The sequence below is a fragment of the Lagenorhynchus albirostris genome, chromosome 14 (assembly GCF_949774975.1).
Source record: "Lagenorhynchus albirostris chromosome 14, mLagAlb1.1, whole genome shotgun sequence".
Taxonomy (NCBI): Eukaryota; Metazoa; Chordata; class Mammalia; order Artiodactyla; family Delphinidae; genus Lagenorhynchus; species Lagenorhynchus albirostris.
In genome coordinates, this window is record NC_083108.1 from 68,447,254 (window position 1) to 68,473,954 (window position 26,701).

The 26,701-nt window shown below is 49.9% G+C and overlaps 2 protein-coding genes and 1 long non-coding RNA gene across 3 annotated transcripts in view; 1 reads left to right on the forward strand and 2 right to left on the reverse strand.

The window, feature by feature from the left end:
* LOC132504478 (uncharacterized) overlaps nt 1-26,701 on the reverse strand; it is a 647,091-nt gene that overhangs the window by 579,488 nt on the left and 40,902 nt on the right. The gene's annotated exons all lie outside the window — the stretch shown is intronic.
* CRYBA4 (crystallin beta A4) lies at nt 3,088-15,449 on the reverse strand. The gene is made up of 6 exons (XM_060121941.1): nt 15,326-15,449; nt 8,691-8,741; nt 7,916-8,034; nt 6,882-7,023; nt 4,839-4,981; nt 3,088-3,252 (listed from the first exon to the last, which is right to left on the reverse strand). The coding sequence occupies exons 1-6, from the start codon at nt 15,335-15,337 to the stop codon at nt 3,105-3,107; spliced, it is 615 nt and encodes a 204-aa protein (XP_059977924.1). The 5' UTR covers nt 15,338-15,449; the 3' UTR covers nt 3,088-3,104.
* CRYBB1 (crystallin beta B1) lies at nt 15,038-26,019 on the forward strand. Its single transcript, XM_060121940.1, has 5 exons — nt 15,038-15,187; nt 16,939-17,057; nt 20,806-20,938; nt 23,691-23,833; nt 25,754-26,019. Exons 1-5 carry the CDS (start codon nt 15,038-15,040, stop codon nt 25,935-25,937), a joined length of 729 nt encoding a protein of 242 aa, XP_059977923.1. The 3' UTR covers nt 25,938-26,019.

Genomic DNA, 26,701 nt, shown 5'->3' on the forward strand with positions numbered 1-26,701 from the left:
CTAGGTCTGACAGTCTGTGAATCCCTGATTCTAAGTGAAAGGATTGCTGGGAAATGTCTGAGGGAACAGGGAACAGCAAGAATCAAAAACCTCAGGCAGGAATAAACCTGGTGTTATGGACTGAAGTGTTTCCTCCCAAAATTCACAAGTTGAAGTCCAACCCCCAATACCTCAGAATATAAGGGTATTTGGAGAAAAGGTCTTTTAAGAGGTAGTTAAGTTAGGCTTTTAGGGTGGGGCCCTAATCCAAGAGGACGGGCGTCCTTATAAGAAGAGAAAGAAGCACCAGGGGTTGACGCACAGAGGCAAGGCCACGGGAGGACACGGGGAGGAGGTGGCCGTCTGCAAGCCAAGGAGAGAGCTCTTACCATAAACCAACACTGATGGCACGTTGATCTTGAACTTCTAGCCTCCAGAACTGTGAGAAAGTAAATTTCTGTTGTTGAAGCCATCCAGTCTGTGCTATTTGGTCTTGGCAAACATAGCGAACGAATACACCTTGGATGTTTAAGGAAGCATCGCTATAGGGACATGAGGTCAGAGAGATCACAGGGGAGGCAAATGATGGCCAGCCTTGTAGGACTAGGAAATGTTTTGTTTTGTTCTTGGAGTGGAATGGGAAGAGTGGGAGGGTTTTGAGCAGGGGAGTGAAGATCTGCCTTACATTTTTAACAGGACAACTCTGGCTGCTGGGCGGAGAACAGGTTGTTCAGAGGCAAAGGTGGGACCAGGGAGACTGAGGAGAGAGGGGAGGATGGCTTGGACCAGGGTGGGAACAATGGGGATGGTGATAAGGGACTGGGTTCTGTTCCATTTTGAAGGTGCAGACATCAGGATTTGCCAGTGGATTGGATTGTGGGTGTGAGAGATTTTGGATTATTCCAAAGGTTTGGCCCAGACAGCTGGAAAAGTGTAGCTTTGGTTTTGGATGGGTTCTGTTTGAGATGTGCATTAGACATCCACTCGGAGGCATCCAGGAGGCAGCTGGTATTCAGGGATGGAGTTCAGAGGAGAGGTCTGAGTAGAGACAAGCTCCAAGGAAGAACTGCCTCCCCATCCCTCTCCCATCATCTGCCCCAGGCCCATTCTTATCTACCCTACACACCTGTGCTTCCCCATCACAGCACGTATCACAGGATACTATAGTCCACTGTAGACTTGTCTGTCTTCCCCATCCAGCTGGATGAGAGAAAGGACTTTGTGTATCTTGTTTACCATTTCCCAGGGCCTGGTGCACAGTAGGTCCCAAGCAAATGATTGTTTGAATGAATGGGATGCCACAAAGAGGGGTTAAAAGTTACTGAAGTGCAAATGTTCCCAAACACTTCCCTCCCCTTCCTGAGCCAGAGAATGTTATCTTTTCCAGCAGGCTGTTCAGAACCCCACCCCTTCCTGATTCTGTCAGACTTACTTATGACAGAGGAAGATTGTCTAGAAGAACAGCCAAATGGCTTATGATTGTTGAGACAATCTATATGTACAGAACCAGGAGAGAGAGTAAGCAAGGGTGGGGGTGGGGAACGTATGTGTAGATCTTGCCACTCAGGCTGCAAATGGAATAGGAGTTTATTTCTTTGTTTTAAAAACTTTTCAGGTGGAAGATGTTAAATGAGACTCCAGGGTAGTATGTGTGAGAAAGAACTGGGGAGAGAGAAAAGGAATGTGAGAAGCTTTAGGGGAGAGAACTGGCTCCCTCCATGCGTGGCTTTAAAAAACACAAGCTTGGGACAATTTATCAGGAAGACAGCAATCATAAATATATGTGCACCTAATAACAGAGCATCAAGATTCTTGAAGAAAAAAAAAACAAATCAGGAAGCAAAACTGGACAAAACTAAAGGGAGAGGCGGATAGAGCCAAATCACAGTAGGAGTTACTAACAGCCCTCTCTGAGGGATTGATGAAAAACTGATTTTTTTAAAAATTTGGCAAAAGGATATAGAAAAATTTAACCAACATTGTGAACCAGCTCAACCTAATCAACATTTATAGAACACGATATAGTAAGCCCCCTACATACGAACGAGTTCCGTTCCGAGAGTGTGTTCGTAAGTCCAATTTGTTCATTGAGTCCAACAAAGTTAGCCTAGGTACCCAACTAATACAGCCAGCTATATACTGCTGCTTTTACACTTGCTTCTGGACATCCTAGGCTTAAAGATACTGTACTACTGTACTCTATACAGTACTGTACTGTAAAGTATACAGAAACACAACCACTTGTAGAGGATGCATGCATGTGACAACGTACGCCAGACACGCGGACTAACTGACGTGACTCGACGTATGAACGCATGTTCGCATCTTTGAAAGTTTGCAACTTGAAGGTTTGTACGTAGAGGACTTACTGTAGCTAACAACTGCGGGTTTAAACAGTTTTCAAGTCTATCAAGAATAGACCATAAGCTGGGCCATAAAATAAGTTTCCGTTCATTAGAATATTGAAATCTTGAGTATGTTCTCTGACCACAATGGACTTGAATAACAAATCAATGACAGTAAACTATCTAGAAAATCCCAATAAAATATCTAGAAAATAAATATTTATATACCACACCTTTAACCCATGGGTCAGAGAAAAAAATCAAGGGAGACTAGAAAATATCAAACTGGATGATAATGGAAACACATCAAATCAAAATTTCTGGGAAGCAGCTAATGTAGTACTTGCAGGGAAATTGATAGCTCTCAACGGCTCTATTGGGGGGAAAGAAAAGAGGGGCCCAAATTAATGACCCAAGAGTCTACCTTTAGAAGCTGGAAAAAAGAAGAATAAAGTAAACCCAAAGTAAATAGAAGAAAGGAAATGTTAAGGATGAGAGCAAAGCTCAGTAAAATAAAACACAAATGATAGAGAAGAATCAACAAAGCTAAAAGTTGGTTCTTTGAAGGGATTAATAAAATTGAAAACCACAGGCTAACCCTAGACTTTTTTTTTTTTAATTACTTTTAGTTTTTCGTGCTGACTGTGCATGGACTTGCCCACATGGGTGCTGGGATCGTACGGGTTACAGGGGGAGGCAGAGGAGAGAGCATGTAACAGCCTCCAAAGCTCGTCTGTTCCAGACAAGCACAGGCTCACTGCTCAGCGCTGGACCCCCTGCTCACTGCTGGATCCTTCGGATGCTCTGCACCTGGAAGGTCTGGGCATGAGAGCCCCACTCCCGGAAATGCTTGTAGTCGCCTGAGTGGTGATCACACTCCAGCACATACTGAAAACCTCGGTAGCCAGGAAACTGGGAGCCAACCCAGCTGGAAAAGGGAAGAGGCAGACTGTTACCCTGAAGAGGCACCAGCATAGTGATTAAGACAGGGACAAGGGGACCCCATGCTGCAAACACACGCCAGCCATCCTGGACTTCCTTCCCTGGCATTCCTGCCCAGAATGTGCCCTGCTCTCCCCACCACTGGGTCCTTTTGATCACACTGTTCCCTCTGCCAGTAACACCATTCCAACCCTTCTTTGCCTGGTTAAGTTGGATTTATCCTTCAGGTCTCAGCTCAGTCATCACTTCATCAGGGCGGTCTGACAGTCCCCTATTGAACCTTTGTAGCACTCATGTAATTAGGTAATTAACAGATGATTTGTAAAAATGTCAGGCTCCTCTGCCAACAGGAAGCTCCTGGGTTGTAGGGGTGTGTGTGCTGGTTCATCATTATCTAGTGCCTAACATGATACCCAGCACAGAGGAGCTCAATAAACATTTGATGAAGAGAGGGAGGGAGGGAGGAAGGAAGGAAGGAAAGGACAGAGGGATGGATGGAGGGAGAAAGAAGTGGGGAGTCTTATTTTTCCCCCTCCTGCCTTATTCAGGGGTACCTCCAAGGAAAAGGCTATTCTTTCAATTCATCGACCCCTGCATTGTTCAGGACTAGATAAGGATTGGTGTCTCCTTTTCTGAGCTTCCCTTTCCCTTTCTGTAAGAGGGAAGTGGACTCAGGAATCACAAGAGGTCCATCCTACTCTGAAACAAGATCCTCTGGTGCTTCCCGAGAAAACTAAAAAAATAAAGTAACCCTACCTCCCACCTTTGCCCCTGCCAGCCAGGAGCCAAGGGGTACCTCAGAAGGTGACTCTCATATCCTATATAACTGAGGATCTCACACCTCAGCCATCCCCTGGGTGAAAAGGGTGGGAAGGGTCAGTGAGTCCTGGGCTTGAAGCTGGATTCAGTTACCTACCTGCTGTTGGATAACTTGCTGTTGGAGCAAGTTGCTTAACCCACATCTGTTTGTTTACTCCTGGCCATCCATCCTCTCCTCTTCTGGTGACAGACCCTGTCACATCCACCCGCCTCAGTCAACGTGGGAAAATCCTCACTCTAGCAATGAGCACGTGACCAGGTCTAGCCAACCAGAGCACCCCAATCCTGTGGGCATGGTGATTGGTTTAGAGTTGAACCTGTGACCCAAGCTGGACCAATGAGAGCCTTTCCTGGAACCTTTCGTGGAATCACTGGGGCTGGCTGGAATATAAGGATGAAGCTGCCATCTTATCTTCACATGAGAGGAACTTGCCTAAGAATACAGCCACACCGAGGCAGGCAGAGCAAGAGGGGGAGAAAGACAGACCCCTACTGTCGCAGCTGGATCGAGCTGTGCCTGAAGCTAGTTATAGGGGCCAGTAAATAACCTTTGAGCTCAGTATCAGTGTGATCTGGGTGTCCACTACTTGCAATCCCAGAAATTTTGCCTGATAGCTCCCTGTGCCTCAGTATCTTCCTCTGGAATGTGGGCATCAGATCCCCAAAGTCCCCAGCATAGTTTTCACAGGAGGTGTCCCCATCCTTCTCAACATCCTCTCTGTCCCTGCCAAGCAGAGCCTTGCATCCACTTACGCCCCTGAGTTGACATGGAAGGAGCCCACTTCATTGCCATCCCAGCCCATGGCCTGGAGGGAGGGGTAGTCATCACTCAGCTCTCCTTTCTTGCCCAGGAAGTTCTCTTGCTCAAAGATGGTCAGCCTCGACTCGCGGTGGTTCTGCAGGTACAGGGAACAGAGTCAGAGCATCAGGTCCTCAGTCGGAAACCCAGGAGCCTCTGCTGGCCCCTACACCCCTGTTCTTGTCTCCAAAATCAGCCTTTCTTGAAACTTTCTGGAAGGACAGTAAGGCAACAGGCACCAGAAACCTTACAAGAGGTGTACTGCTTGTCCTTCCAGAAATTCCTGTTTCAGAAATTTACACAAAGAAGATAATCAAGGAGAAAAGAAGCCTTGTGGATAACAGGAGGGGGCGGGGGAGGGAAGGGAAGGGGGAAGGGAAGAGAAAAAACAACCTGAATACCCGATAACAGAGGATCAGGTACACTGGGATATTGCACTTCGGTTAAGAGAAGGGTGTGGAGATCTGGGTTCAAATCCTGACTCTCCACTTAGCAGCTGACTAAGCTTAATCATCTAAAGAAAAAAAGTATGGGGACTTCCCTGGTGGTGCAGTGGTTAAGAATCCTCCTGCCAATTCAGGGGACACGGGTTCGAGCCCTGGTCCGGGAGGATCCCACATGCCGCGGAGCAACTAAGCCCGTGCGCCACAACTACTGAGCCTGCGCTCTAGAGCCCGCGAGCCACAACTACTGAGCCCGCATGCCACAACTACTGAAGCCCGCGCGCCTAGAGCCCGTGGTCTGCAACAAGAGAAGCCACCGCAATGAGAAGCCCGCGCACCGCAACGAAGAGCAGCCCCCGTTCGCCGCCAACTACAGAAAGCCCGCGCGCAGCGACAAAGACCCAACGCAGCCAAAAATAAATAAATAAATTTATTTAAAACAAACAAACAAAAACATGTCACACAGCATTTCTGAGCCTGTTTCCGCATCTCTAAAATGAAACTAACCGCATCTGCTTTTCAGGATTGTTTTGAGAACGAAATGAAACCAGAAGTTGTAAACTGGGTAAAGGTAGGGATTGCATCTGTGAGAGTCCTTCCGAGTCCCCGCATTGGCGCAACGCCTGGGCCGTTTGTGAAACAAATGAACATTCACCAAATGATACACTAGGGCGCTATGGAAAATGATGCCACAGGTGAGATTTAATCATCTGGGAGGGTGATTGTGATATACTTGCAGAGGGAGAAAAGCTGGTTTCCAAACTTTAGGTTCGTTATGATTCAACTTTCATAACCGAGTGATACGCGTGTATAGATATCTAGATATAGATGGATATACAGATCTAGACATAGATACTGATATCAACACTGCAGATATAATCTGTGGGTAGCATATAAGACCAAGGAAATCTCCAGCACTGATAACAGTGAGCTTTTGTCTCAGAGGTGTGGGTATAAGTGACTTTTATTTTCTTATTCGGGCATATCAGGTTTTCCCCTGAACCTTAAGTGATAAATATGTGTGCCGTGTGGTTTAAAATCCATAAAAGTTGTTTTTGAAGGAAAAAAAGTACACCTTTCCAAGCCTCAGTTTTTTCATCTGTAAGATGGGAGTAATAATGCCCACCTCCACCCATACTCCGTAAACAGTAGCAAAAATATAAAATCAAGAACACTGATAATGAATTAGGAAGAAGAAATAGAACGCTTCTTCCTCACTTGCCCTGCCACCTCTGGCACCCAGACTCTCCCACTGTCCCTCAGTCATGAAAAGAAGGACACAGAACACGGAGGAGCTCATATTATAACCAAAGTTGCAATGGGCAGAACGTTTGTGGAGGGCTCTGTCCAGATGCTCTACGTACATCGTTTTACCCCACAACATAGGTACTATGGCCCCATTTCAAGATGAAGAGACTGAGGCCCAGGGGAGGGACCGCCACCTCACACAACTTGAAGCAGTGACATGAGAATTTGAACTCTGGGACATCTGGTTCCCAAACCCCCACTGGAGGGGCTCAGGCCACCCCAGGCTCAGGCAGTGGCAGGACTCACAGCGCAGGCCACGGGCCGGAAGGAGGTGAGCCTCTCGGCGGGGTAGGACGTGTTGCCACTCCAGGCATCCCAGGACGGGTACTCACCCCGCTCCAGCACATACTGCTGCCCTTGGAAACCGGCGTGCTCAAAACCCACCCACCTGCAGACAGAGGGTAGAGAGTGCAAGAGGTTAAGAGGCCCCCCCACCCTGAGTTCTAGACCAGTGGTGGTCACGCAGGGGTGACTCTGTCCCCCAAGGAGGCATGTAACAATGTCTGCAGGCATTTCTGGTCCTCGTGCTGGGAGGAGGGAGCAGAGGGTTTTGCCGCTGGCGTTTAGTGAGTAGAGGCCAGGGATGCTGCTAAACGTCCTCCAAGGCACAGGACAGCCCCCCAGCACAGAACTACCCGGCCCCAAACATCCAGCCTGTTGACATGGACGAGTCCAATCTAGACCTAGTAGCCCACTGCCTCGCTGTGCGTACTGTAGGTAGGGGACCGGCTCCGTGCAGGTAGCTGGCACTCTTGCACGTGTCCCTCTAGGCCATGTAGATGAGGCTTGACCACATGCTGACTTAAGCCTTGGCCATCTCATGACTCTCTCTCTCTCTCTTAACAAAACATATCTCATGCTCAGAGCCTCAGTCAGGCAACAATGTTCAATTACAGAATGCTAGTATTATTATTATTATTTTTTTTACTATATTTAGTTATAGTTACCTTCTACTTTTGGTGAGTGATATTGGCTTTTGATTTGTGCCTAAGAGGGACATTTCAGATGCAACACTGGGTTTTAAAGGTCTGCCCCCGCAGGGCTGCCTCATCCAGTGGGAAGGCTCTGTGTGAATGGCGCCCCTTACATTTGAGCAGTGCACAACCTGCGCGACTTTACACTGCCATGCTGCACACTCCCCAGCATCTCAGACCCAAGGAAGGCACACCGGTACAGTTAGAGCCTGGGAAGATAACACCTAGAACATCTAAAAGTCCCAGCACCCCTCTCTAGATCACTTCCTGTCTCCCCCACCCCGATCCCAATCCCCCTGGACTCACGCTCCACTCAGCACTTTCAAAGATCGCACAGTCTCAAAACCAAGCTCCAGCACACTGGGGCACTCAGCTGTGAACTCATGCCGCCGGCCTTGGAAGCCCTCCTCATCCCACACCACGATCTATGCCGGAGAGAAAAGGTGGAGACGCGCATCAGAGTCCCGTGAGCGGTTAGGGCTTCACCCCAGGAGTCAGGGTGGGGCAGATCAGGTAAAGCAGGGATTGCAAACTCACATGCCTCCAGGGGCCAGGAAAGGAGCGTGAGGGCTGAGGACCCAGGAGCATAGGCCCTGTGGAAGTGGGTGGCATCTGCTCAGCGCCACCTACTGTTGCCACATGATAATGCAACCAACTGTTAAATTTCCCAAGACAACCCCTATATCTGGACTTTTCTGTGGACCTTCCATGTTTTCAAAGGCTGATGACAAACTCAAAGGTTGGGTTTTTTTTTTCTTCTCTTTTTTTAACACAGAGGAAGTCAAAGAAATCATGCCCAGAGACTATGTGCCATCACCAGTTTGCCATCTCTGCCAGAGAGACGGTTGAATTTGGGACCATAAGACACAAGTTCAAATCAAGACCCCAGTGTGTGAACTTGGGCAAGACCCTCTCCCTCTTGGAGCCTTGATTGCATCCTCTGTGAAATGGGCCCTCATTACCGCCCGCCAGGGGTGAGGTGGGGATTCAGTGAAGGTGGGGGCGGTGGTCCCCAGGATCTGGGTTCGACCTGTGCCCTCCCACTTCCCAGACATCGCCCCCTTCCCATGCCTCTTCCTACCTTCCAGTGTCCCGCTGACTTGGTGCACTGCAGAGACATGTTGCTTGTTTCCTACACAAGAGGAGAACGTGATGCGCTTCTGCCCTGACTCTGCTCCCCTCCATGAGGTTGAAGTCTAGTTTGGGCTGATTGGGCTCCAGATGGGCTCCAGATGGGCCTGCGGTTGGGGGCAAAGTGTGGCTCGGCCTGTCCCTCCCCTACCCTTTCCATCTGTGACCAATACCGTCTGCTTTGCTTCCATCCTACCGCTATCTCAGAATGTACCCATTCTGGGTCCCATTCCTCTAAGCCCTGCTCTGTATTGTTTTATCTGCTCACTATGGGAAATTTTCTGTAGCTGCTGGTGGGCGGATGTTTCACCCCAGGCAAGAACCAAGGTGCTCAGCTTAAGATAGCCTCCCAAAGACAGCATCTGACCCAAAAAGGGAACTCTAATAGTGGAAGCTGAGGCAACAGGATTGCAGGAGTAATTCTGGTTTTAAATGGGGGTTGCAGGTACTGGTCTTGATGTCTGGGTCCTAGTTAGGATGCCTCGGTTAGGATGAGGATGGCATTCAGGATGGCACAGTGATGTCCCCAGGATTGGGGACCTGGGCTCCCCTCCCTCCCAGGATGCTCACCCAGAGCTCAGATCCCACTCCTTCTCCGAGCCTGGGACTTACCGAGATGGACCCAGAGAACATGCCAGACCTGGCACCAGCGGAGGTCAGGCTCTTATAGGCAGGGAGGAGGGAGGGCCCCTGGGGGACAGAGCCCTGACTCAGCAAGCGAGCAACGGGAACAAAAGCCAGCCCTGGCTGGAACTCCAATAGAGAGGTGTCAGCAGCATTGGCTTTGGCTGGGAGGGAAAGGTCAGGTTGCTCCCACTCAGGGATTACCCATGAAGAAGGCAAGAGGAGGAAGGTCCGCCTTAATCAGCTCCATGGGACTCCTGACTGGAGAAGGATAACAAGCGGTAGACACAGAGTCTAAAAACCTCGTCCTTCCTCGTCTGACCTGGGACAGGTCGTTTCCCCTATTTCTTCCTGGAAAATGGGACAAGAATAAACTATATCACAGGACTGGTGTGAGATTGTGTAACATGCCTGGAACAGACATTCAACAAATGCCTATACGTTTCCCCTTCCCAGGTCCCTTCCTCTTCCAGTGGGAGCAATCAGGGTAGGCTTCATGGTGGAGGTGGCATTGAAACTAGGCTCTGAAGGGTGAGGAGGATTTGTACAAAGTGAGATGGAAGGAAATGCTTTTGCTGGGCAAAGCTGTAGAGGTAGGAATATGGGGCTGGTGGCCTGATGGTGCTGGAGTTCAGGGACCCTGAAGGACAGCAGAGGGACACAGGCAGGAAAGGTGGCTGGGCCAGGGCCTCCAGGGCCCACAAAGCTCAGAGAGGAGTCCAGAGGGCTCTGTGGGCAGAATGAAGGAGCTGGTGGGTGTGAACATGCTTTGCAAACTGTACCACACCTGCCGAATATCCAGGTTTTGTAGAATTCGCTTTGTGCGCCCTCTCCCCACACTCCCACCCTCTGAGTTGGCCTAAGAGGGGGCTTTCACAGCATGGGAAAGAGCATGGCAGGAAACCAGATCGCTCTGGGTGACCTGGAGGATGTCCTAGGTCAGCTCATGGCATCTAAAATGGCAATATTAGTTCCCTCCTGAGAGGGTTAAAGGTAGCCCTATCAAACGCATAACTTTAGGGCTTCCCTGGTGGCGCAGTGGTTGAGAGTCCGCCTGCCGATGCAGGGGACACGGGTTCGTGGCCCGGTCCGGGAAGATCCCACATGCCGCAGAGTGAGCCATGGCCGCTGAACGTGCGTGTCTGGAGCCTGTGCTCTGCAATGGGAGAGGCCACAACAGTGAGAGGCCCGCATACCGCAAAAAAAAAAAAAAAAAAAAAGCATAACTTTAATATTAGTTTGCCATGAAGATTAAAGGCTAAGAATGTAGGCTCTGTAGCCAGACTGCCCGGGGTTGTGTCCCACTCTTGTTGGCTCGGTAACCTTAAGTATGTTACTTAATCTCTCTGAGCCTCAGTTTCCTCATATGTAAAATGGGTATAACAAAGTAAATTGGGTTTAACCTAAGAGATAGGGGTATTGTGAGGGTAAGTGTGAGTTACACATGAACAGCACTTGCTGTTCCGGAACTTCGCCTGGGACATAACATTCATCATGTGTCTCCATCATCATTGTCATCATCATTGCTAATAAAAAAAAATTACTATGGACACATCTGCACTCCCACGTTTGTTACAGCATTATTCACAATAGTCAAGAAGTGAAAATAACCTAATTATCCATCAGTGGATGAGTGGATAAAGAAGAGGTGGTATATAGATAGAATGGAATATTATTCAACCTTGAAAAAGAAGGACATCCTGCCATTTGCGACAGCATGGATAGACCTTGAGGGCATTGTGCTAAGTGAAATAAATCAGACAGAGAAAGACAAATACTCTATGATTTCACTTACATATGGCATCTTAAAAAGACAAAATCAGAGAAGTGGAGAGTAAAATGGTGGCTGCCAGGGGCTGGGAGGTGGGGGAAACAGGGAGATGGTGCTCAAAGGGTATAAACTTCCAGTTATAAGAATAACAAGTTTGGGGACCTAATGTACAACATGGTGATTACAGCTAATACGTATCGTATACTTGAATGTTGCTTAGAGAGCAGATCTTACATGTTTCCCAACAACAAAATAAATAGTAACTATGTGATGGGATGGAGGTAGCAATCATTTTGCAATTTGCAAATGTATCAGATCAACATGTGGCACACCTTACACTTACACTATGTTGTGTGTCATTTATATTTCACTAAAGCTGGGGAACATGATTACCCTTAAATACAGGAGGGCGTCGTTTTTAAGAGCTTGGGTTCAGGAGTTAAAAGGATGTGACTGGGACTTCCCTGGTGGTCCCGAGGTTCAGACTTCGCCTTCCAATGCAGGGGGTGTGGGTTCGATCCCTGATTGGGGAACTAAGATCCCACATGCCTCGTGGCCAAAAACCAAAATGAATAAATAAATAAATAAAACAGAAGCAATATCGTAACAAATTCAGTAAAGACTTTTTAAAAAATGGTCCATATCAAAAAAACTTAAAAAAAAAAAAAAAAGATGTGACTCCCAACTCCATCTTACAGATGAGGAAAGAGGCTGAGAGACGGGAAAGGGACTTGCCTCGGTTTCCTCATCTGCAAAGAGGATTGATCTCAGAGTCCCCACCATCATAATGAGGATTATAGGAGCCAAGTCAGTCAGATGCTCCCAGTGGAGCCATCCAGCATGGGGCCGTGCACCCCCTACTTCTGCCCTCGCTGGTTGGCTGGCAGCCCATTACCACAGGGATCATGGAACTGCCCCAGACATCTTGACCCTGAAACCCAGACCTGTGGGTGGCCCCTACCACAGGCATCTTGGCCCCCATTACAGTGGCTGCCCCATCCTGCGGTCGCTGGCCCCCTCCCAGGCCTTGGCCCAGGATGAAAGGCTGAGGGGGAGGCCAGGAAGTGAGGCGGGGGTGGAAGGGCACAAGGCAGAGCTGGCCCCAGGCCACAGTGACCTCCAGGCGCAGCTGGGCTCCGCGGGGAATCTGGGTTCCTGGACCCCCATAGAAGAAGCAAAAACCTATGCAGAATCCCCTCTCCCCGCCCCCCCCACCTGGGGCCGGGGAGTCAGACTGCAGGCTGGTCTGGCCCAGCAGCGCCCCTGGGTCCCTCCAGCCCTGGCTCTACTATGAGTTCGCCCTGTGTGACCTTGTTGAAGTCCATTGTTCTACCCGGGCCTCAACCTGACATCCGTCTCTCTCTGTCTGTGTCTCTCCCCATCACCGTCCACCTGCCCCTCTGTAGGTCCATCTCCATCATCTCTCTTTCTCTGTCGCTCTCCACTTCTCCCAATCTGTCTCCCTGTTTCTCTCTCGCAACCTGGTTTCCCTAGCTCCCCCTTACCCGGGCCAGTTCCTGACTCTGACCTCTCTGGACCCTAGTTTTGCTCATCTGCCAAATGGGTACAATGAAAGTGCCAAATAAGGTGGGCTGTCCTGGGACCTGACCAGAGGCAGCGGTGACGCATTTAGCGCTACTCACGGCCCCTTCTTTCCTGTGCGGCACCCCATAGGGACACCTGCGCCACTGATAACTGCAGACACGGAGGCCCTGAGGGATAGAGACTTGCCAAATGCCACACAGTGCAGAGTGGCCGAGCCTGGACTCAAACCCAGGTCCCCTACCTTCTGGGGGCTCCCCTTTTCCCTGCCCCAGGATTGGCAGCCAGCGGGGACCCTGTGGGCCCAGCCCCGGCTGGGGTTGGTGAGAGCGGCACCCAGGCAGGGGCTGGGCAGAGGCGAAGCGATGTGGCTACTGGCCAGGGTTTCTGCTGTGCCTCCTGAGCTCACAATGGGAAGTGCTGCCCTTTGCAGGAACCCGGCAGGGTCAGGCCTCTGAGGCCCCTGACTCTCTGCCTGGGGCCTGCTGAGCCAGCTCCCCCTTTGTGCCACAGACCACAGGGTCTGGTGTCTGCCAGACTATAAAATGGGGGGTCGGGCCCTCGTCACCCACTGCACCAGCCTGCCCTCCTGCCTGCCCTCCAGCAGGAAGTAGCAGGGCCCCAGGTAAGAGGGGACCCACCGCAGCTAAAAGCCCCAGGGGAGGGGAGGGGACAGAACAGAGGCAGAGAGAGGGGGAGGCAGAGAGATCAGGGACAGAAAAGAGTCAGGGAGACGGGGTAATCAGGAGAAAGGCAGAGAGAGAGAGAAAGAGAGGGAGAAAAGATAAAAATAGAGACAGGCAGAGAGAGGAAGAGAGGGAGGGAGGAAAAGAAAGAGAAGAAAGACAAAGAACAGATAGAGAGAGAGATGCAGAGGTATAAAGAGAGCAAGATACTGGGGAGAGAAACAGAAAGACAGAAGCATAGGCAGAGAGAGAAGTAAAAACAGAAATAAACAGGAAGGCAGCAAGAGGGAGGGGGAGGGGAAAGGGAGGAGGCGGGGGTGGTGGGGGAGAGGAGAGAGAGACTATTGAAGGGATGAGCACATGTCCAGAAAGCAAGGAACCCAGCTACCATACGAGGGGAATGTTGATTCATAGACTGACTTGGCCGGGGTCAGGGTGGGGGTAAGCAAGCGCCTGGAAGCCACAGATGTGGCCCAGATGTGTGGCCTTGCCCATCGTGGGCAGAGCACCCCAAAGTCACCGCAGTCTTTCTCAGGGGGAGACGCAGGGAGGGATCTGCTTGCCCCAACCAGCTCTTTCTTACAGAAAGTGTTCAGGAATCCACTGCCAGAGGGTCTTGATGATCTGCGCCCTCAGGGGGTCCTGGAGCCCCCTGGAAATTGTCTCCAAAATTAAAGGGGGCATTTTTTTTCCCTGGGGACGAGGACAAGGCGTTCTTCAAACACTCAAAGGCATCCATGACCCCAAAGTAATGAGGAACCACTGGAATTGACCAAAGGCCTCTCCACCCAACGCCTACACAGCCACAGCCTCCTTTTAGAACCCTGCCATGGGCCAAACACGTCCTCCTGGAGCCTCCTTTACGCCCCAGTCCCAGGCCTGTGTCTGCACCCACACACCCGTTCCCAGGCAGTACCAGAGGCAGCAGTTTGACTGGGAAAGGAGAGAGGAACATGCAGTCATGCAATCTCTGAACAGATGTTAATTGAGCATCTCCTGTGGGCCAGGTGCTGACCAGGTGCTGGGGATGGAAGGATGAATCAATCCCAATAAGTAAATGGCAAAGCCCAGTTGCTGGGTGCTTGCCCTGAAATTGGAGTCCTACCACTTAGTAGCTGTGTGGCCTTGGGCAGGTCATCCCACCACCCCCACCACCCCCACCACCCCCACCAGCCTCAGATTGCTCAGAGGAGATAAGAGGTTACAGTGAGGGACGGATGTGTTCATTCATGAATGTAACAGAGCCTGGCCTCCCTTAGGCTTTCCCAAACGGGACTTCTTGTTATGAATCTGCTGAGGCAAGTTGAGGTTGCCCAAGACAAGAAGCATGATAAGTGGTGAGAAGCATGATAAGTGACTCCGGGGGGGCAGAGGAAGGACACGGCAGGGGGACAGCGAGGACACGGCTTGGTGGAGGTACCGGCAGGGTCTGAGGCCTGGAGAAAAGCATAACAGGGACGAGTGGTCCCCAGACAGGAAATCCTTGACGGCAAAGGGAGATGGGGACAGAAAACATTCAGGCTTCTGTTTTAGAAGGAGAAAGACTAGATGAATTCAGAGAAGCCTGAGCACACGGGGTGATGGGGCATGAGAGCCAGGGAGGCAGCTTGGGGGCGCCATCCCTGACTGAACCCAGGCCGAAGGGTTCTTTACAGCCTTTTGCAGCCGGGAACCATGTCTCAGCCAGCGGCCAAGGCCTCGGCAACAGCTGCGGTGAACCCAGGGACTGATGGGAAGGGCTCAGCCCCGGGCTCCGGCCCCGCCCAGGCCCCAGCCCAGCGGGTGCCCGCTGCCAAAGGGGACCTGCCTCCCGGGAGCTACAAGGTGAGGACCTGGGGGCGGGGTGGCTGGGCTCCACCCCGCGCTTCCTCTCCCTCCTCCCCTTACCCCTCCCCTCCCTCTTCCTCCCCCTCCTCCGCTCCCCTCCCCTCCAGTCTCCGCAACCGGCTTGCACCTGCTTACATTTTGTCGCATGCAAGAAACAGATGGAGAAGGAGAGAAAGCGGGCTGGCTTAGCAGCAGGAAACGGCTGTCCCAGGAGGTCCTCCAGGGCAGAAGGCCGGCCTCAGACACTCTTGAAAAGTGTTCCAAGCGGTCGGTCAGGCTGAAAGGGCTCCTGGAAAGCGAGGCATCCGGTCCCTTCGGATTGGGTTGGGTTGGGTTTCAACCTCGGGTGCACAGAACTGGGTCATTTCACCACCCTTGGTTCATGACAGGCTGTCATGCAGTCCACCCCTGGCCAGATTTTATTTATGTAGTCGCTTATTTAATGGTTAATTTCAATTTAATTTTTAATAATACAACACGCACCAGCAAACCCACCACTTGTGTGAAAAGCCAGGACTTGGTAAACATCCTCAATCTAACTTCAAAGTGTTCCCGCCCCCCTCCGTTCCCACCTCTCCAGCCGCCTACCCGCCCCCCACCGTCCCGCGAGCCCACCTCCTTCCTCCCCTACGCGAGGCTACTGCCATCCCCACCCCGTCCGTCATCTGCTTGCTTGCTTTTTTATATACTTTGATGCATTGTTCCTTTAAAAGTATATATGTGTGTTTTATTTGTTTTTAACTTACTGAAATGTACCATATGTAATCTTTCTGGATTTTTCTTTTTTCTTCCTATGAGATTTCTAATAGTCACTGATACTGTTGTGCATTGCTGTGGGTGATTCGTTTTGGTTGCTGTGTGATGTTTCAGAGTGTGACCGTCACTCCTGGGTGATTGGTAGCTTTGCTGTCGTGAACGGCTTGGTCAAGGTGTTTTCAGCCACGTCACCTGCAAGAGTTTCTCTTGGGCAGATAAGTGTAGGAGTGGAAGGGCTGGGTCAAGGGTATGTGAACCTCTTTCCCTTTTATAGCTGGAAACTGAGGCTCAAGAGAAGGCATCCACTTGCCTCGGTCCAAGTGAATGGCAGCGTTTTCCCAACTTGGGACAACAGATAAAAACCAAAATTGGATGCTTAGTGAGAGGAGGGGATTAGCCCACGTTTACACAGGGGCCCCTGCTTCTGGCCTCCCCTATGGTTTGTTGGGTAGACTGGTGAATGTTTCCTGAGCATCAGCTCTGTGGCAGGGGCTGGGGCTTGGAGATAAAGAAATGGATCCACCCCATTGGTCTTTGGAAGGGTTGAGTGAAAGGGGAGAGGGATGCATAGAGATACCCAGAAGCAAAGCAGCAGTGACTGTGTAGTGTGTTACTTGTGCTGCTGATGGGATGAGCACAGTGGGGGGGGCACTCAACCAAGCTCACCCAGGGAGAGGGTATCAGGGAGGGCTTCCTGGAGGAGGTGACATCTGAGCCTAGGACAGGACAGGGGACATGAGCTCCAGGATGGGGATATGTGACGAAGAAGGCATCCCAGACAGGAGAAAGAGCACAGATAATGGCCTGGAAGGAAGATCCATCAGTTCCTAAAGATGGTACAGATATTAAGTTCACAGATCTTGGCTCATGGCAAGCTCTCGTGTGATCTGGGCACAGCCTGCTCTTATTTACATAGGTACTTAATGCATATTTGACCTGGAGCCTCTCCCTGCTCACTCTGCCCCCTTGACATGGGGGCTTCTCTCCTGCAGCTGGTGGTCTTTGAGCAGGAGAACTTCCAGGGCCGGCGGGTGGAATTCTCCGGGGAGTGCTTGAACCTGGGAGACCGCGGCTTCGACCGAGTGCGCAGCCTCATTGTCGTCTCAGGACCGTGAGTGTTGGGCAGTGGAAGGGCACTCCCACAGCCCTAGTAAAGTAATAAGAAAACGACCGTAGCTGCCATTTACTGGCCACCCGCTCCACTCCATGCCTATCACCATGCTATTAGAGACACATACAGTCATCCTTCAGTATCCGAGGTGGATTTGTTCCAGGATACGCAGTGGATACCAAAATCCTCGGATGCTCAAGTCCCCATAGTACAGCCGAACCTCCGTATCCGCAGATGTTGGACGCATGGGTACTGGGGCCAACTGTATATTATTTCCAGTACTTCTTTCAAACCCAAGAGGGAGGAAAGAGAGGTATGATTCTCCTTCCCATTTTACAGGTGAGGAAACTGAGACTCTGAGAGGTGATTTGATTAACATAAGGTCACACTGACAGTAAGTCATGATTCCAGGCTCTAGAGAGATGTTTTTTCTGCTATAGAAGGAACGCTGCCCATCACTGATAGCAGGAGGAAGCCAAAGAGCCAGGTGTCCATTAGCTGTCCCCTCTTCTGGGCATCAAGCAGCCTTAAAGGTAATACTAAGCATCTGTTGAGTACCCTTTCGTGCCAGGCACTGACTGAGGGCTTTACCTAGATGATCCTACAGTGCTGTATGAGGTAGGGGCGATTCTTATTCCCATTTGACAGATGAGGAAACCGAGGCTCAGAGAGGTTAAGTCCCTTGGCCAAAGTCACCTAGCGGTAAGTGGTAGACCCTGGGTTCAACTCAGGTTGATCAGTTTCATCTCTAGCGCTTTAATCACCATGCTCCACAGCCTGCCCTTAACTCTCTGGGCTTCTCTGGGCATTAGTGACCCCCATATAAAACAAGAATAATTGTCCCTTGGACATAGTGGCTGCACCAACTTCAGCCCCTGTGCACGAAGCTCAGGGTGCAGGGTCAGCCCCCGGATAAGACCCACAGGGCCCCCTTGCCTCTTGTCTGTCCAGCAAAAAAGCCCTCAAGGAGTGTGATCAGCCGGTACACCCAGCATACAAAGAGCAGAGATAAGCTTTGAGGTCAGACAGGTCTGGGTTTGAGTCCCAGCTCCCCTGTCTGCCTTGTTCAGCGTCCAAGCCTCAGTTTCCTCATCTCTGAAATGGGCAGAGTAATGGTCCTCACTACCCTCCACTGGATCATTCTAAGGTCTGAAGGTGATATCGCAGCATGGGCCTGGCACTTTGGCGGTGCCCAAACATGGCAGGTGGCAGAGGATTATTTACCCACCCTGTTGCCCTGTGAGTTTAGCCAAGTCACCCTGGGCCAGGGTAGGCTGGTAACCTCAGCCCCACCCTCAGACTGCCCAGCTGGGGGCAGAAGCTGCCGGATGTGGCCAGTTTGGGTTTGCAGGCTTTTTTCATTGTCTGTGACTCAAACCCAGAGCATCTCTCCTCAAGCAAAGATGCGGCTGGTCTTTGGTGTGTGCTCTGGGACTGCACCTGATGGGAGACAAAAGATCCTGTGTTCCAGGGCCCTGGCTCTGTGTCAGGACCAGCAGAGTCATGGGAAAAACAGAGGTGGAAAAAAAAAAAATGAGGGGATGAGGTGGGCAGGGGGAGGGGAGGAGAGGTGTGCCCTCACATAGATGGGGAGGGGAGGCATGCCTGCCTGAAACCTAGGAGGCCTCAACTGACACCTGACACCATCATGTGACTTTAGACCAGTGACTTAGCCCCTCTGAGCCTCAGTTTCCATATCTGGGAATTCAGATTTCTGCCCTACCTCTCTCCTTGCTTATAAGACTCAAATGAACCGTAGGAGATGAGAAAAGGCACTAAAATAAATATTGACAATTCCTCACTCATGTAACAGGTCCTCACTGGGCATTATGACTCCTGAATAAGACAGTTTTGGGGGAGGGTGGCAGGGTGGCAGGACCACATCAGTGTCTGTCTTTCCATAAGCTCAGATCTCCAGCAGCTTCCCTTCTTCTTTAGTCATGAAAGATATTACTGATTATGCTTTCTCTTTTAAACTCTCATAACCTCCTGACAAGGTAGGTGCAATCATTTCTTCTCCTTTTCGGAGGCTTAATGAGCTTAAGTGACTTGCCGAAAGTCATACAGAAAATAAATGATGAACTGGGATTAGAACTCAGGTCCATCTGTTTCCAAAGTCTATGTTCTTAACTCCTACAAGGCACCACCTTCCAAGGCTCCCTTCCCATCCACCCATCCATCCATCTGTCCATTCATTCTCCACCCATTTCTTTATCCCTCTATTTACCCCTCCCTCCATCCATCCATTCTCCATCATGCATCCATCCATCAATACACTCATCCATAGATCCAGCCATCTACCCTTCTATCCACCTGTCCATCCACCTGTCCATCCACTTATCTACTTATCCATTTAACCTCCCTCCCTCCCTCCCTCCCTCCCTCCCTCCCTCCCTCCCTCCCTCCCTCCCTCCCTTCCTTCCTTCCTTCCTTCCTTCTGGCTTCCTTCCTTCCTCCCTCCCTCCTCCCTCTTCTCCTCTACTCTAGACTAGGGAGGACTGAGGCAGATTCACCTCTATTCTGGAAGAATCAGTCTGCATCTTCAATTCTGTCACTCCAGTGTGGGTTGGCGCATTCCTCAGACAAGACTTGAGGCTCCTGGGACACATTCTGTTTCAGTCTGTGGTGGTAGCCCATCCCTCCTCCATCTGCCGCATCTCCTTCTGGGTAGAGGAAGGTCCCAGCAGCCCCCAGGGAGATAAGACTAATGTCAGTGACCCCTCAGCCCTCTCATGTTCCCTCAGAACTCCTGAACACATAGAGAGCAAAGTTCGAGAGGCTCCTTAGTCTCAGCCTTCTCATCTATGAAATGGGGATCATCTTATCTCCCCCGGAACCCCTGGTCCCTCTAACACAAGCTCACTGCCATTCTCAATCAGGCTGCACTGAGAAAGCCCCCATCTGACATCAAGCTTAGTTAGTCCTTTTAGAGAACCGAACACCTGCATATGCGCAATCTGAGAGGTGAATATTACTATCGTTTCCCTCCCACTGCCCTCATACCGATTACTGTCTTCTGTATGCCAGGCCAGTCTTTACCAAAAATACAGGTGATTCAAGCACCTGTATCAATTTTTCCCTACCCCCATACCTCCAGGACTATTATTTATTTAATATATTTCATTTTAAATGACCTTTTTTGACCCAAGTAAACATATAGCAAAAGAACCTTTGCATCACTTTTACAAATGGACAGCTGATATCATCTGCTATAAGTTAAAGGTATCCGTAAACAAATTTATACAATGAACACAGTATAATAGCCTGCTCAAGGCTCTGGGCTGGTGGCCTGTTCTTCCTTTGCTACAAAGAGAGATTAATAAGTGTTAAAGACACATTAGTATCCAACAAAGACTTTCTCCTAGCTGGAATCCATTTTTTAAAAAATGTCTTCTTGTGTGTTATTTCTCCCAAGTCCTTATAATACTTAAATTATATGTAAATCCTACATCTGGGGAAACATTTTGGTCGTATCATTACACACATTGTCTCATTTAATCCTTCACCAACTTCAAGAAAATAGGCGTATTAGATGAGGAAACCGAGGCTCAGAGAAGTGAAGCAACTTCCTGTGGTCACACAGCCAGTCAGTGGCATAGCCTGGGATCAAACCCACCGGCCTTGGGGCTGCCTTGCAAGGGGAAGATCGGAAGGCAAGTGGTGGGAGGGGCTTCTGCTAAGGATTCCTCTCCTCTCTGCCTTTGCCCCTCCTGACTCTCCCCGCCCTCCCCATCTCTCTCATGTCCAGCTGGGTTGCCTTTGAGCAGTCCAACTTCCGGGGGGAGATGTTCATCCTGGAGAAGGGCGAGTACCCGCGATGGGACACGTGGTCCAGCAGCTACCGCAGCGACCGGCTCATGTCCTTCCGGCCCATCAGGATGGTGAGTGGCTCCTGTACCGGGCCTGGGGGATTAGTGCGGCAGGGCAGGAGCAAGCGTGAGGTCTGATGGCCAGGAGAGCAAAGGAGTCAGGTGAGCAAGAAAAATAAAGAAGGAATGGTGGGCAGGGAGGCGCAGCGACCTCTGAGTTGTCCAAGGGCAATGGCTCTTGTGCTCAACAATTCATAAGGCATCCCTGATACACTCATCGTGTGTCCAGCTCCTACTAGGAGCCCAGGGCCAATGGAACCTAGTTTTTTCCTTCTCTGCAGCTGTCAAGAGTGGACTGAACCTCTCAGTTGTTGTCTTCCTTGACTCTCTTTGTGGAATGTTTCTAATTGCTGACTGCACATTAGGCACTCCTGGGGAGCTTCGAAAAATCCCAAGGTCCATCCAAATCATCAGACATGCAGGTTGAAGCTCGTGTGTTAGCTGAAAAGAGGGATATTGTAGAAAGGCACCATGAAAGGCACCTTATCCTGATGATAAGACTGTATACTGAATTAGCCCCTTTATAATGTTTAACTAGAGTAGGTAGCATAACTTCAAGACTCAACACCAAAATAGGTGGAGTTATCTCCAAGCCAATCACAGGTTTCTTCTAGAGTTACGTTGATGATGATTCATGAACCAGCCACATCTTCACTCACCAATGTTAGTGTCTGATGGTAACCAACTTTTGCCATCTGAGATGGGAATTTTCATGAAGAGTTCTTTTTTTTTTTTTGCGGTACGCGGGCCTCTCACTGTTGCGGTCTCTCCCGTTGCGGAGCACAGGCTCCGGACATGCAGGCTTAGCGGCCATGGCTCACGGGCCCAGCCGCTCCGCGGCATGTGGGATCCTCCCGGACCGGGGCACGAACCCGCGTCCCCTGCATCAGCAGGCGGACTCTCAACCACTGCGCCACCGGGGAAGCCCCGTGAAGAGTTTTCATGCATGTCCTTTTGAGGCTATCATGTGCCCACAGCCAGCTGTTTTGGCATCACCAAACGTACCTTAATGGATTATCCATTCCGATCATTCCTAGTGTTTTTCTCAAATTGAGGCTGAATTATCAGCCTTAATAATGGACTCTTTGTAACAATTCGTAGAAATCTCTCCGTCAATGGTCCTTATAAGGCGGTCTATGTCAACGGACCTTGTTTGGAAGAGCGATCAGCTAGGGCATTTCCAGTAACTTCTAGAACCTTTCTGTCCAATATAATAGCCACATATGGCTATTAAACACTTGAATCTTGGCTAGTCTGAATGGAGGTGTGTAACAGACATGCCAGGCTTTGAATATATAGTAAAAAAGGAGAATAAGAATGTAAAATACCTCATTAATATTGCCATGTTGGCTACATATTGAAATCATCATAATTTAGACACATTTGCTTAAATAAAATATATTATTAGAAAAAAATCCCTGAGGGGGAGGGAAAAATGAGGAGCTTGGGATGAACACACGCACACTTCTGCATATAAGATAGATGACTGACGGGGACCTACTGTATAGCACAGGGAACTACCTAATATTCTGTGATAACCTATATGAGAAAAGAATCTAAAAAAGAGTGAATATATGTATGTATAACTGAATACCTGAAATTAACACAACATTGTAAATCAGCTATACTCTAATAAAAGTAAAATTTTAAAACAAAGAAAAAATTCCCAATGCCTGGACCCCGCCCCAGACCAATTAAATCCACATCTCTGGGGCTAAGTCACAGGCACTGATATCTTCTCATGCCTCCTAGGTAGTCTCTGGGTAGCCAGGGCTGAGAGCCACTGGTCTAATTCCTCCTCTGTATCCCTGCCACCATCCTAACGTGGCCCATCTTCTCTCATACCTGAGTGGCTCCAACTCCCTGCCAGCTGGTTCCCTGACTCCTTTCCAGCCCTCTCTCCTGGGAAGTTAGAGGGATCTCTATCTCAACCATCTTCCACCTACAGTCCTTCATTCAACCACAAACACATTGATGTGTTTCTGCCAGGCTGTGTCGTAGGCTCTGGGTGTGCAGCTGTGCTTGGGACAGGCAAGGTCCCTGCCCTCGTGGGAGGTATCTACTGAAAACCTCATCACAAAAATGAATCTGTAATGGCAAACAACTGTTGCACGTGCTGCACGGGGGCCGTGCAGTGTGCTAGGAGAGGGGAAGAGGAAACCGGAGCTCTGATGTTGGGGAAGAGGGGGTGGGAGGGGTCAGGGGTGATCAGGAGAGACAGCTTGCAAAGGATGGGAACTGAGTCAGCCATTTGAACAGTCTCCCAGGGAACAGGTAGGGCAGAGTTCCTGGAATGAAGATGGAGTGGGTGGGACCAAGGAACTAAAATACGGCCACTATGGCTGCAGCAGAGGGAGTGGAAGGGAACAGGGTGCAAGATGGGATGGGAAGAATGAAATGCTTCTCTGGAAGGTTCTGCCCTTCGCTGGCTGTGTGACATTGATCAAGAACCTTGACTTCTCTGAGCCTCTGCATCCCTGATCATCATAATAAAAATAATAAATTTGCTTGGAGCACTGGGTGTATGTATGCCAGACATCATGCTAAGTGCTCTGTATGGATTAACTCCAAGAAGTAGAGGCTGACACTCCCTTTTCCCAGATGAGGAGGGCGCTTTGAGGCTGGACAACTGCAGTCCTGGGCGAGTCCCATGGTGGCCTGAGCAGACTCCGCTCTCTCTTTCCACACCCAGAAGGCCCTGCTAAGTCACTTCTCTTTGCCCCATTCATACTTCACAGCCCTGACCCAGTCTCTCCTTCCCCAGGACGCCCAGGCGCACAAGCTCTGCCTGTTTGAAGGTGCCAACTTCAAGGGCAACACCATGGAGATTCAGGAGGACGATGTGCCCAGTCTCTGGGTCTACGGCTTCTGTGACCGCGTGGGCAGCGTGAAGGTCACCAGCGGAACGTAAGAATCCCTCCTGTGGGCCCTCATCCCCTGCTTCAAGCTCAGACAGATTCGGACGCCGTTCCCCTTACAGGATGTGACATCAGACATACAGGAAAGGCCCCAGCTCCTCCTAAATTCTCTCTGTGCCAGTGGCTGGGGTTCCACGAAGAGAGTTTCATCCCTCTGGGGAGTGGAGTCATTTGTTGACGAACTACATGTCAATGTAAACAGACCTAGCAAGTTGTTCTAAAAAGTGGGAAGATGGAGCGAATAGGGGCTTCTAACTCTGTATTTGGGTTGGAGGAATAATTAAGTGCAAGGGGCAGAGTTGACCTGAGTAGATGAGTCTGGATGTGTCTAGGGAAAGGGAATATTCAGGGAAATTGTAGCCTCTAGGGACATGAGTTGAATGACATCTGAGAGGTGAGACTGTGTAATGAAAGGTCCTTAACCCCATCACTGATGCACTGTGGGACCTGGGTGAGCCACATGCCCCCTCTGTGACTCAGTGTTGCCATCTATACAATGGGCTCAGCAGACTCCTTATTCCGAAGGACTCCTTCTGCTCTGAACTCTCAGGATTTGAAGCTTTCAAAACAGAGCCCCATGTCCCCATGTCCATGAGAACACAGGGAAGGGCCGGATACCCGAAGGAGGTCACTTTATCGATGCCCCTGCCTCCAAACAACCATGCCAGACACCCCTGGTCTCCTCTAGGCAAATGTAAGGTGTCTGCCTCTCCACCCCAGACTCTTTCTGAGCTCCTGTAACACCGTCAGGGCTCTGACCTTTTTCTTGCTATTTTCTCCTTCCCTGAAACCCAGTATCCCTGATTTCAAGCAATCTGAAATTTACTAAACATTGCCTGTGAGCCAGGCTCTGTGCTCAGCACACTGGGGGAGGCGGAGATGAAGAAGGGCCAGTTCCTGCCTTCAGGGGGCTTACTCAGTCTAGCAGGGAGATGTCAGTACACCTGTGAGATGATGTCCAACAATAATAGGTAAGAGATGGTCCCCACAGGAGGTCAGAGGAGGAAGGAAGGTTTCTGGGACCGGGGTATGTGTGCTGGAGTGGAGGGTGGGTCCACTGGCAAGGCTGGAACTAAATCAGACTTTGAAAGAAGGGCAGGGGCTCTGGGAGAGGGCTGGAAAAACCCTCCCAGCAGAGGCAAGGACAGAATTAGAAATAAATCATGGATAATAACTGGTATTAATTGCTTACTGTGGACCAAGCACTGCGCTAACTACCTTCAATGAATAGTTATTGAGTCTTTACAACACACCAATGAGGCAGGTATGTCATCATGCCCACTTCATAGATAGCAAGCTGGTGTTCTGATAAGTCATCTACCTAGTAAATGGCAGAGCTAGGATTTGAACCGATTATATCCGATACCAGAATGTGTGATCCCAACCGCTACACGCAAATTCACTTTCATACAAAGGAAACCATTTTTTGAAACAAAGCTCCCCCTTCTTATCTGCCTCATTGCTAACCAGTCCCCAAGCCCTATCTTCACTCCCTTTAATCCTGTTCTCTGAGCTCTGGGTCACCACTTTCAGTGGAATGTGTATTAATCTCCCTACCGTGTACATGTAACCCACTTAGTAAGTACTTTAGATGCATTTTCCCATTTGGCCCCCAAACACCCTAATAAACCAGCTCCCATGACCATCCCCACTTTCTAGAGGAGAAAACTGAGATCTGTCAGAGAGGTGAGATCACTGGCCAAAGCCAGCAGGAAGCCAGCAGGAAGGGGCAAAGCCAGGACAGAGGAGGCCCCGGTGAACCCAAGCCCAAACCCTCACAGGTGAGGGATGGAGAGCAGACTGCAGGGATGGATGGATGGATGGATGGAGAACTGACTGGTCAAGGTGGGGGTCCAAGTGCCAGGTAGTGAGGCTAGCCATCTCCATGCTGTCCTTGCTTTCCTACCAGCTGGGTCGGCTATCAGTATCCTGGCTACCGCGGGTACCAGTACCTCCTGGAGCCTGGTGACTTCCGGCACTGGAATGAGTGGGGAGCCTTCCAGCCACAGATGCAGGCTGTGCGCCGCCTGCGTGACAGACAGTGGCACCGTGAAGGCTGCTTCCCCGTGCTGGCCGCTGAGCCCCCCAAGTGAGTCTACACACCATTCTTCTCTCGTGACCCACCCTTCCGGAGGCTCATCTTCCCCATGCAAATAAAAGTTCCTGAAGCCAAAATGTCTCCTGGGTCTGTGAACAGATGGATGCCTCAAGGTCCCCTGTCATTGCTGGCATGTGACTTCCTCTGTCTTGATAATTATAATAATAATCAAAACCATGAGCACTGCTAAGTTCTTTACATTCTCTTAGTGTATCTTTTGGACTACTCTAGGAGGCCAGTATTATATAATTATTCCTATTTAAAAAGTGAGGACATTGAGGCTCAGAGAGGGAAAGTGACTTGCCCAAGGTCACACAGGTGTCAAGTCAAAATCTGAACCCAGGCAGTCTGGTTCCAGAGCCGCGCTCTTAAACAAATCTGTGTTTTCAAATTCTACTCCTTCAGGTACCACTCTCCTGATTTTTGCCTTCTCTGCTTACCACCTGTTTTATTAGTTACTTAATATATTTATTTAAATAAATAATATTGTGTGCTTAAATGCACTGACTTGTAAATAAAATTTGATAACACTACAGGATGTGGAAAACAGGCATCATATGGTATAGATAGAAAGCAGTCATATAAGTAAATACAATTTAAAAAGGCCAAGTATTGAATTCTCAGCAGACACCACCGCTTGCTGAAGGTTTTAGCCTGCATCCCGCTTGCTCTTTGACAAAATGGGTGATTAGCAAGAGTCAGAGAGAGGTCTGAAAGACACGCTTGCCCAAACTGACATGTTTCTCCCTGATTTAATCA

Excerpts from the sequence above, each read along its gene's own strand:
- CRYBB1 (XM_060121940.1), top strand. The coding sequence starts at position 15,038 with ATGTCTCAGCCAGCGGCCAAGGCCTCGGCAACAGCTGCGGTGAACCCA. Across the intron at positions 15,188-16,938 it reads TGCCTCCCGGGAGCTACAAG|CTGGTGGTCTTTGAGCAGGA; the intron begins GTGAGGACCTGG and ends TCTCTCCTGCAG. Across the intron at positions 17,058-20,805 it reads CTCATTGTCGTCTCAGGACC|CTGGGTTGCCTTTGAGCAGT; the intron begins GTGAGTGTTGGG and ends TCTCATGTCCAG.
- CRYBA4 (XM_060121941.1), bottom strand. Across the intron at positions 7,024-7,915 it reads TTGAAAGTGCTGAGTGGAGC|GTGGGTGGGTTTTGAGCACG; the intron begins GTGAGTCCAGGG and ends CTCTGTCTGCAG. Across the intron at positions 3,253-4,838 it reads TTCCATGTCAACTCAGGGGC|CTGGGTTGGCTCCCAGTTTC; the intron begins GTAAGTGGATGC and ends TCCCTTTTCCAG.